The sequence below is a fragment of the Hyperolius riggenbachi genome, chromosome 3 (assembly GCF_040937935.1).
Source record: "Hyperolius riggenbachi isolate aHypRig1 chromosome 3, aHypRig1.pri, whole genome shotgun sequence".
In the NCBI taxonomy this organism is placed as follows: Eukaryota; Metazoa; Chordata; class Amphibia; order Anura; family Hyperoliidae; genus Hyperolius; species Hyperolius riggenbachi.
The window spans coordinates 440,353,412-440,364,765 of record NC_090648.1 but is presented as its reverse complement, the minus strand read 5'-3'; the positions used below and the strand labels follow the sequence as shown (position 1 = coordinate 440,364,765).

The 11,354-nt window shown below is 40.9% G+C and overlaps 1 protein-coding gene across 33 annotated transcripts in view; it reads left to right on the top strand.

Moving 5' to 3' along the window:
• LOC137564200 (protocadherin gamma-C5-like) overlaps positions 1 to 11,354 on the top strand; it is a 669,033-nt gene that overhangs the window by 426,174 nt on the left and 231,505 nt on the right. The window contains exon 1 of one of the 33 annotated variants that reach the window (XM_068277734.1): positions 5,574 to 8,161. The exons of the other annotated variants lie outside the window; for them this stretch is intronic. Coding sequence (XP_068133835.1) covers positions 5,717 to 8,161 — 2,445 coding nt within the window. The 5' untranslated portion in view covers positions 5,574 to 5,716. Of the gene's footprint in view, positions 1 to 5,573; positions 8,162 to 11,354 lie in introns of those variants that run through there. 33 annotated transcript variants of the gene reach the window in all.

Sequence of the window (11,354 nt, the reverse complement as noted above, 5' to 3'; positions counted from 1 at the left end):
GAGACCTAGGTAATCCAAACTACCTTCTTCCATTCCTGATGGCTTTGCCACACCCTTTCACTGACCCCTACTGGAGGGAGGTTGAGGGGTAGCTTGACTGCATCTTGGCTGGCAGTGGTGTTTAGAGACAGCAACATTCACTGGGCCTCTTCGGTCTTCTTAATATGTAATGTATTCAAGGTTTTTTCTTGTGAGGAAGAAGAAAGGTTGTTTGTAAAATATAAGAGTGGGCAGGGTCTTGAAAAAATATATTTATGTAGAGCCCATACATTTCTAGGTTTGGCCTAAACTCAATATTGTGCTCCACACATACAATTTTTAGTATATGTGATAATTCTAAAATCTCATGGCTTTGTCTCATGATGAATCACCCTCATTTACAGAGTACATTGACCATCATAAACAGTACCACAATTACGCATATTTTGTGTGGCAGTTCTTCTTTTCATTGTTTTCTTCTCATTAAAGAAACACTGAAGCCAGTTTAAAAACTGCTTTTTACCTTTTATTTATATGAGACATGTTTGTCCCTGCTAAAACGCCGCTATCCCGCAGCAGAACGAGGGGTCTTTACCCCCCAAATCTCCCCTGCAAAAACCACAACTTTCTTGGTCGTGGATTTTGCTGCTCATGGAGGCAGAGCTTTCGGCTGTAGCTCTGCCTCCATGCACGTCTATCAGCCGCAGATCTCCGCCTCTGCCCCGCCCCTCTCAGTGAAGGAAGACTGAGAGGGGCGAGCAGAGGCGGTGATATGCGCTGATAGACGTGTGTAGAGGCAGAGCTGCAGCTGAAAGCTCTGCCTCTCACGGAAGTGTTCCCCGCAGTGTGCCCCGGGGGATTTGGGGGGTAAAGACCCCTCGTTCTGCTGCGGGATCGCGGCACTTTAGCAGGGGCAAATAAAAGGTAAAAAGCCGTTTTTAAACTGGCTTCAGTGTCTCTTTAAACAGTATTGCTATACAGTATTTATAAAGAAGCAGATGTTATTTTGCAGCAACATTTGGTAGCTAAAATCATGTCACTCATCCTGGTCTTATATCTTTTTCTTTTTCTCAGTGGGATAAATTGACAGGTAATTAGTTGTGACAAGAAATCAGAGGGAATATCTTCAGAAAGGAAACTAAATGCAGGGGGAAAAATGGATATAAGTTTCCACCTGCCTTAAAGGGGTTCTTCCGCAAATGAGGAAAAAAATAAAAAGTGGTTTATGCATAAACTATTAAACATCCTTCTAAAATAGTGTAAAAAGTTTTTTTAAAAAATGAATGGTTTCATCAATACAACATGTAATGTAAATAGTGACGGATGACGGCTGGGAGGCTAATCCATTTGTTAGGGGAGGTTTTTTTTTTACTTTCTTTTCACAAACATAACTCCTGCCTAAGTCGTTTTCAGTGATATAACCTAATTCTAGCAGGAATCGCTGTTATAGCCCTAACGGGCTGAGCTCCGCTGAGCTGCTGAATATGTGTTTACATTGTTGCTAGGCAACCAGACCCCGGGTGCAGAGACTCGTTTGTGAAGAGTCATAAGCTGCTGGGAGAATCAGTCCCATCTACACCATATGATTCTTTGTCAGATTTGATTTAATTTGATTCGATTCATTGATGATTTGATTCAATCTGACATGCCCGATTCATGATTCGATTCAATCTGAATCGAATTGAATCGAATCATGAATTGGACATGTCAGATTAATTCAAATCAAATTGAATCGAATCTGACAAAGAATCATATGGTGTAGATGGGACTGATTCATTCTCCCAGCAGCTTATGACTCTTCACAAACGAGTCTCTGCACGGCATCTGATTGCCTAGCAACAATGTAAACACATATTCAGCAGCTCAGCAGAGATCAGCTGTTAGGGATATAAGGATGATTCCTGCTAGAAGTGGGTTATACCACTGAAAACTACTTAGGCAGGAGTTATGGTTGTGAAAAGAAAGTAAAAAAAAAACACCCCTAACAAATGGATTAGCCTCCCAGTCCTTCATACATCACTGTTTACATTACATGTTGTATTGATTAAACCATTCATTTAAAAAAAAAAAAAACTTTTTACACTATTTTAGAAGGGTGTTTAATAGTTTATGCATAAACCACTTTTTTTTTTTTCTTATTCGCGGAAGAACCCCTTTAATATCAATTTTGTGTTGCATTAAGCTTTATATTATATAATTGATCACCAAACTATTTTAAACCAAGCATAAGATGACACCATAGGGTATAAACGATTATGATTATTTGTACACAATAGTAAATTCATTCTCAGCTTCTTTAGTAATATAATAAATATTCTTCCCTTCCTAATATAAAAATGAGCATTAATAATATATCATTTAAGTCCAGTTCCTCTAACATACTTGATGCTCTTTAAGCCTAAACTCTAAAGTATTAATATGCAACCCTCCTTCCGCATTTATATAAAAAGGGCCCCCAGTAAAAAGGGCGCCAGAGATAGCCACCAGTACAACATTGGTAAAATTACTGATTTTCTACTAGTACATAGTAAGATATAAATAATGTTTACCTTTTTTTTACTATAACCTAACCTTATCATAGTGGCTATTAGATGTAATTACAGCTACAAATAGCAAGCGCTGTAGTCGCAGTTTGCATAGTGGGTGGCACACTGCCAGCTGCTTTATCAGGTGCCTCTGGCACCCAAATTACCAAATTGGCTATTAGTATTGCCGCCACAAATGTTGTGGTGCCCTAAACTTTGCCCCTGAACACAGGCTACACCCCCACATAAAAATATTCTGAACTCTAATTTCTTTCATACATCACTAACTGTTCTTAGAATCTTACACTTTAACTACTGTCTTGTATCATCCTTAGTGACATGAGACAAGAGTTAGGGTGTAAGTGCCTAGTGATATGAGGTAGGGTTAGTGATATGAGGTAGGAATTCAAGTCTAAGCTCCTGAGGTCAGTGATCTGAGGGGGGGGGGTGCCTCTCCCACATAAGGTGCCTGTAGGTACGTGCCTACAGTACCCTATGGAAAATCCAGCCCTGCACCTATTGCAGCGCTGCGTTTACCAGGGTGCCTCCCAACATAGCTGGCCCCCTCTTCAGAAATCCAGGAGGATAGATTGTGGTCCCATGGCTGTTATTATTCTGGCTCCCACAAAAGTATGCCACTTACATGTCCTCTCATTCCTCTCTCTAATGGATCAAACACGCTGCTTGGTCAGTGGCCACATAGATTGCTGCACCAGATGATTACAAATTACTGTTTCAGGGGAAAGTAGTCCAAAGTTTGTATTTAGCTTATGGATATGACATCCTGTACTGATATCTACACCACGGATGCAGCAGATGAGGCTGGATCTGTTAAACTAAACCTTTTCCCTAATTTCTGGAATCTCACTTTCTAATTTGCAGCACATATTTGCTTGCTATACGTTTATATTAATGCAGTCAGAGAATGATAACAGTTTAACTGTCTAGTATTATACACATGACCACCTAAGCGCTGATTCAGATGGGCGTCTGCCCAGCTTTCAGAGGTGCTGCGTTCGGCGGCGTTGCGGCAGCGTCACGTTCAAGCTTTTAGTGGCTTTCCCTGTCGTTCAGTTGCAGTCAGCGTTTTTCTCCCCCAGAGGGGGACATTAGACGCAGCGGTTAACCATCCCAGGATGCTACATGTAGCGACCAGTGTCGCCTCGAACGCCAGGGAAAATCGGGATTGTTTGCGCAAACGCCAGTAAAAGCCCGGTACAAACGCTCCCATTCACTTGAATGGGAGTGTTTAATACCGAGTCCCGAACAACGGCGGTAAACGCGGGGCAGACGCCCGTGTGAACCAGCCCTAAAGTATGGACCTTGTGTATACTTCTGACCTGCACAGCAATTCCTCCTCAGTGTACATCATGCTCAAAGAAAACCCAATTACTTTACACAGTCAGTTACCACAAACATTCCAATAAAATCACTAGTAAATAGCAGTAAGCAAACATTCAAGAATTTGCAATTTATGGAATGACAAGAACTGGATACTGCGGGGGCAGAAGTGATGAATCAGATTCTGAAAATGCTGCTGGCCATTTAAACTGCAGCTGAATAATAATCATCTAGAACTTAATTGATTCCTGAACTTGACTACCACATTTCTATTTCTACCACCGCAGTATATTTTTGAACTTAAAGGGAACCTGAAGTGAAAAGTATATGCAGGCTGCCATATTAATTCCTATTAAATGATTCCAGTTGCCCGGCAGCCCTACTAATCTATTTGGCTGCAGTAGTAGCTAACTCACACCAGAAACAAGCATGCAGGTAGTCTGTCAGATTGAACAATAATGTCAGAAACACTTGATCTGCTGCATGCTTGTTCGGGGTCTATGGCTATTAGTATTAGAGAAAGAGGATCAGCAGGATAGCCAAACAACTGGTATTGCTTTGAAGGAAATAAAAATGGAAGCCTCCATTTACCTCTTGCTTCAGGTTCCCTTTAAATTTGCAGATTTTTTTTTCTATTGTGCTACTTTTGCTTAAAATATATCACCCATTTCTGCACCTTTTTTCTTTTCAATAGAAAAAAATCATGTTGAAGTGCCAATGAACACAGGATTAATATACAGTTCTTTGAATAGCAGATTCCAGTCACTTGGTCAGGTGTTGTCTCTATGTCTGCTATTAGCCTAGATAAGAAGCAGAAATAACATGAATGTGGCCAAGCCAATCAAACTTACAAACTGATTGTATGATCGATTACCATGGGATGAGGAATAAACTCATGACTGTTTGTGATCAAAGAAACTAGCAGCATCCAGTTATATTTACACTAAAGCCCACAATCTTGTCTATGACTCCCCTAGATTGTGAAATATTTGTATTGATTGTTGGTTGTTTATTTTCATTTACTGCCTCCCTTGATGACCTGTATATATATATATATATATATATATATATATATATATATATATATATTTTTTTTTTTTTTTTAATAAAGGACATACATGCAATTTTAAGCTTATATTAGAGGTAACAATGCACATGTAAAAAAAAAAAAAAAAAAACCTCTCTCCCTGCCTAGGTATTGCATCTATATGGTCTTATTTGATCATCATACATACATATTGCATATTATTTATACTTGACATCAGGGGCGTAGCAATAGCCATAGCAGCCAAAGCAACTGCTATGGGGCCCTGGCGAGAAGGGGGCCTAGCTGGTACTTAATGTGTGTTCACTTTGTTGCTCCACCCTATTCTTAGGTTTCTATTTCTTAGCTGTACTACACATACAATTCATTATCTTATAAGATTATTTTCACTTCAGATTATTTTTATCTATTGTGCACCATCATGGAAAATGTTGGCACTATAAAAAATAGAAATAACTTTAGCTTGATGCCATTCTTTTAATGGATTTGTTAAACACAACCTGGATCTGAACTGAAATACTTTATGTTGAATTACTACATGAAGTATGTATATTTGGCCACAAGAGGTCAGTCTTGGCACATTCAGCCTCATAGCTAGATCTGTTTAGTTTAGCTGTGCGCTCTCCTCCCCCTGGCTCAGTGATTCACCCTCCCATTTTTTTCACACACAAAGAAGAGCTGCTGCGCAGACAACAGAATGCAGTGGAGCTTTGTCTCTGTGGATGGATTGCGTTTTAAGGGATAAAAACAGGAATTCATCACCTGCAAGCATTCTGGATTACAAAGGATCTATGTTACATCACATACCAAGGAAACATTGTGAGATATGGACATCAGAGGCTGCTCTCTTTGTTGGAAATGGCAAGTAGCATTCTCCCTTCTCCTGTGTAGCTGGGGCTGTGTCTCTGGGCAGCTTCGTTATTCTATTGTGGAGGAGTCTGATCCAGGGACATGGCTAGGAAATGTAGCTCAGGATCTGGGCATAAAACAGGCAGAGCTTGCCCAGCGCAGGTTACATTTATCATCTGACAAATACCAAAGATATTTTGCTGTAAATAAGGACAATGGAGGCTTGACTGTAAATGACAGGATTGATAGGGAGAGCCTGTGTGGATCTAGTGTGAGCTGTTTGCTGCATTTAGAGGTGGTGGCTGAACATCCTTCAGAGCTGTTTAGACTAAATGTGGAGATTCAGGATATTAATGACAATTCTCCCACATTTTCAGTTACTGATCATTTTATTGAGATCACGGAATTCTGGACAAGTCCAGGTACTCGGTTTGCTTTAGAAATTGCAAAGGATTTGGATGTTGGTGCTAATGATGTTAATCAGTACATATTGAATACGAATCCTTATTTCTCATTGTCTGTGAAGAATCGTAAAGATGGGACTCTCATCCCTCAGCTGATATTAGAGAAGGTGTTGGATAGGGAGGAAAAATCAGAACACCATCTTATTCTCACAGCTATAGATGGTGGAGAACCAGCTAGATCAGGCTCCTGCCATATAACAATAAAAGTGCTAGATATCAATGATAATCCACCAGTGTTTGACCAACCTGTTTATAAGATTAGGTTAAAAGAAAATCTACCTTTGAATTCTGTTGTTTTGTTATTAAATGCAACTGATTTAGATGAGGGAGCAAATGGGGAAATTCAGTATTATTTTGATAGTCACACTTCTGAATCCTCAAGACAGTTATTTGATTTAAACCAGCAGACAGGAGAAATATTTGTTATTGGAAATGTTGATTATGAAGAATTAAGTTTTCATGAACTGTCTATTAAAGCGGAAGATAAAGGTTTGCCAAAATTAGTGGGGGACTGTCTAGTTCAAGTGGAAATAGAAGATGTGAATGATAATCCTCCTGAAATCTCGTATTCATCATTAATAAACGAAATTCCCGAAAACATACCACATGGAACTGCAGTAGGATACATAAATGTCATTGATAAAGATTCTGGGAAAAATGGGGAAATACAGCTGAATATACAGCACAATTTACCTTTTAAAGTCAGAACTATAAAAAATCATCACTCCCTGGTCACTGATGGGAATCTGGATAGAGAGAGGATATCACAGTATATTATTGAGCTGACAGCTACTGATTTGGGGTCTCCTGCTCTGTCCAGTAAGACCACTGTTATTCTCAGTGTGTCTGATGTTAATGATAATGCACCAGCATTTACACAGACTACTTATAATGCTTTCATTAAGGAAAACAGTGATCCGGGGACTCTGCTATGTACAGTATCTGCTACTGATGCAGATGAGGGTGATAACTCTGATCTGGTTTACTCTATAGTGGAGAGCCAGATAGATGGATCCTCTGTATCCTCTTTTGTTTACATCAATTCTAATACTGGTGACATATATGCTCAGCGTTCCTTTGACTATGAGCACATCCAGACTCTACAAATCACCATAAAAGTAGAGGATTCTGGGTCACCAAAGTTATCTTCTACTGTCCCTGTCTGTATATTCATTCTGGATACAAATGACAACTCCCCCTCCCTGCTGTATCCAGAGCACTCTGAGGATCTCATTGTACAACAGAGGATCCCAAAATCTACAAGTGCTGGATATCTGGTGACCAAACTGTCTGCAGTGGATCTGGACTCTGGTCACAATGCCTGGCTGATCTTTAACCTCATTGACCCCGGCAGCTCCTCATTGTTCCAAGTGTCTAAACATACAGGAGAGGTCAGAACTGTACGAGGATTGCAGGAAACAGAAAACACAGAGCAGCAGCTTGTCATCTCTATCAGTGATCATGGGGATCCTCCATTATCTACTACAGTCACTGTGCTGGTCAGTATAGCAGATGAGGTGGTAGAAGAGAGACCCAAATCTGGTAGTTTATTGATTAATTCCAAACCATCATCAGACATGACTTTATATCTAATAGTTTCCCTTGTGGCGATCAGTTTAGTTTCTCTTGTGACATTTATTATATTGCTGGTGAAATGTCTGAGGAAGGAAAGTTATGGTTACAGCAGCAGCTGCTGCTTTCTTACTGGATCTGAGTCCAAACCATACATGGATCAGTACCAGCCGGCTCTGTACCTGAACACAGATGGGACCTTAAAATACATGGAAGTCAGGATGGTCCCTCCAGGAGCCCAGGGACAATGTTACCAAACTAATGTGCCCCCAGCCCCACAGCAACGTGACTCTGCTTTCCTGCAGTCTCTGGATTTTCCACAGCTAAGGGAATTAGTCAGAGATGCTGACTCCTCCTCAGTAGCCAGCATGATTGATCCAAGCAAGGTGAGATATAATATTCTTCCACTTCCGTGCATTAGTTGCTATACACATTGCTATAGCTGTGTATTCTGACTCATTTACCTCTGTTTCTCATACACTTTGTATAAGGTATGCTGCACATCTTTTATCAGTGTTGCTTCTGGTTGTGCAAGAATTATTTGTATGGCAGCATGAAACATACTGGAGCAACGTAAATCAATAATTATTGTAAAGAGAATATGTCTGCTTCTGTAGGTATCATTAATGAATAGGTCAGATCTTACCTGATAAATATTTTATGTGTAAGCAGATTTATCTTTTATTATTCCTTTTACATAGTTGTTATGTATCATTTTGTATTTAGCCTTGATATTTTTTTCAAATCATTCAATATAAGGCCTCATGTTGGCCAGAGGGTTTGTGTAAGTTCCATTATTTTGGCTTTGTGTGCTGATAGCTGTGTTTGTTCTAAACAGTAATGGTTCTGAGTGCATTTATTGGCTAAAACAAGGTTTGCATTTTGTTTTTGCCTGACTCTTATCACACTGTCCTGAAACGGAAGAGAAATACCTAATTGTTAGTAAGTATAAGAAAAGTGGGTTTTTTAACTTGTTGCTTACTGCGTCAGGCTGATGGGCGTGGCCACGGCGGCAGCCCCAGGACCGCCTAACGCCAATTGGCATAAAGTCCTGGGGTGGGATTTGCAGGAGATCGTGCATCTGTGCTTGTTCGCTCCATCATCAGTCTCCCAGCGGCGATCATCGTCTATTTACTCCGTACAGCGCTATGATCTAAGGCAGCGCTATACTGGGGACAGTCATGTGACAAGGCTGTCCCTCTGGTAGGCTCAGGGGAGATTCGCTGTCATAGGGTGAAGCCTATGACAGTTGATCACAGTTATTGGCTGGCGGGGAAGGGAGGAAGGGGGAAGATAAAATATGCAAGATTTTATTTAAAAAATAAACATATAAATATTTGTCAAAAAATAAACATCCTGGGAGTGATCATAGCCCACCAACAGAAATCTCTGTTGGTGGGCAGGAAGGGGGGGAGGGGGGGGGGGATTACTTGCATGCTGAGTTGTGCGGCCCTGCAGCGAGGCCTTAAAGCTGCAGAGGCCCAATTTGTGAAAAATGGCCTGGTCTTTAAGGTAGGTTTAAGCCCGTGGTCCTTAAGTGGTTAAAGAATGCCTGAAGGGAGAGGGATTTGGATGCTGCTATATTTATTTCTTTTTAAACAATACCGGTTACCTAGCATCCTGTGAATCCTTCATGCATAACTAGTATCTTGATCACACACCTGAAACAAGCATGCAGCTAATCCAGTCAGACTTCAGTCAGAACACCTGATCCGCATGCTTGATCAGGATCGTATGGCTAAAATTATTAGAGGCAGAGGATTAGCAGCACAGCCAGGCAATTTGCATTGTATAATAGGAAATAAATATGTCGGGATCGGTTGAAAAGGGCGCCCGAGCTGCCTGTATGAAAAGGGCGCCGCCATAGACATCAATATTATTTCTGGAAATATGGGCTACAAGGTGTAGAAAAGGGCGCCCGAGTTTTGATATAGGCTACAAGCGGGCGCCCCTTTGTAGCCCATATTTTTTCGGCTACAAGGTTTTCGGCTACAAGCGGGCTCCCCTTTGTAGCCCGTATTTTTTTCGGCTACAGTAAGGTGCCCCTCTGTAGCCCATATTATTGCCTTTTTTTTTGTAGCCTAAGTTTTTATATGGGCTACAAGCACTGTAAGCCGAATTATTTCATTCCCCCACTATCCATGGCGGCCTGGAGGGGGAATAGTAATTAACACATCCCGGAGTTTTTTTCTAGCCGAAGTTTGTATATGGGCTACAAGCGCTGGAAGCTGAATTATTTCATTCCCCCACTATCCATGGCGGCCTGGAGGGGGAATAGTAATTAAAACATCCCGGAGTTTTTTTCTAGCCGAAGTTTTTATATGGGCTACACCAGGCGCCTTTTTTTTTGTAGCCGAAGTTTATATGGGCTACACCAGGCGCCTTTTTTGTAGCCGAAGTTGGTATATATATGGGCTCCACCAGGCGCCCTTTTTTACCGGCGCCCTTTTCATGTAGACCCAATATGTCAGCCTTCATAGCTCTTCAGGTGTGCTTTAAGTGTTCTTGTTTTAAGAAGGCAATTCTGAGTTTTCTGGTCTGCACTTCAGACCAGATAAAAACATTTTCAATAAGACAGTAGGATGAATACACGTGGTGGGGATTTCTCCTATCCATGTCCTTTGTGAAAAAAGAAAAGATAATTAGTTTTGACTTCCAAGTTTACATTAATCTTTCATAATTTACTGATCAAAAGATTAAATTGAGACATACTTTTCATAGCAAGGTGCCATAATAGAGCTGACACTTCAAAGACCCCAAAACCCCTTCATTAAAGCGGAGACAAGCTGGTTGTAAAGGTGAAAAAAAACATTCTATATGGGGGAAAGGGGTGGGGTTGTTGTGTTCAGCTGGATCAGGTAGTTCTTTTTACCGCCGCTCTCCGCCACTCCTGCTGGCAGTGATCAGCTGGTTTCACTTTCGTAAAAAAAAATTATAAATATTGCCCTGACCCCAGTGTCACGAAGCTGCAAGGAGGGACAGGTGAGAGGCTAGGAGAAGCAGTAAATGGACAGGGAGCGGTGGAAGGGGGGTGTTTTTCATGCTGGAGAGGACATCGCTCTCCTGCAAAGAACACCCCTTCCTTTAGGTAAGCTTCTGACAAGCTCCATGTCGGCAATTTCGGAGGGGGGAAGGGGGCAGTGTGGCAGACGGGGGATGGGGGTGGAGTGCAATGCAAAGTATAAGGGACACAGAGGTATATAATTTACCATGTAACATACCACTGTGTCCCATCTACACTTCAGATACACTTTAAAGCACATTAATTGACACACAAGACTAAATTAAAACCATGACATGTCAAAAATACAGAGCTGTCCATCTGTAATGATGTGATGAAGCATCTCACTAGTACTACATTGCACGTTTTAGCAAGAATAGCATTGTCACATTTTAGGTAGTGTAATATATTTATTTCAGTAGAGTTGCAAAAGAGCTTTTTCTTTGCAATAAGCGCAATGTCCCCCGGCTTTCAATCATAAGCCCTTATTCAGATCAATTTTCCTCCTAAGTTTTCACCTAAGAGACAATTTTTCATCTTCTGTTTAAAATAATTTTTCAGCACTGTGCAACTGGAGA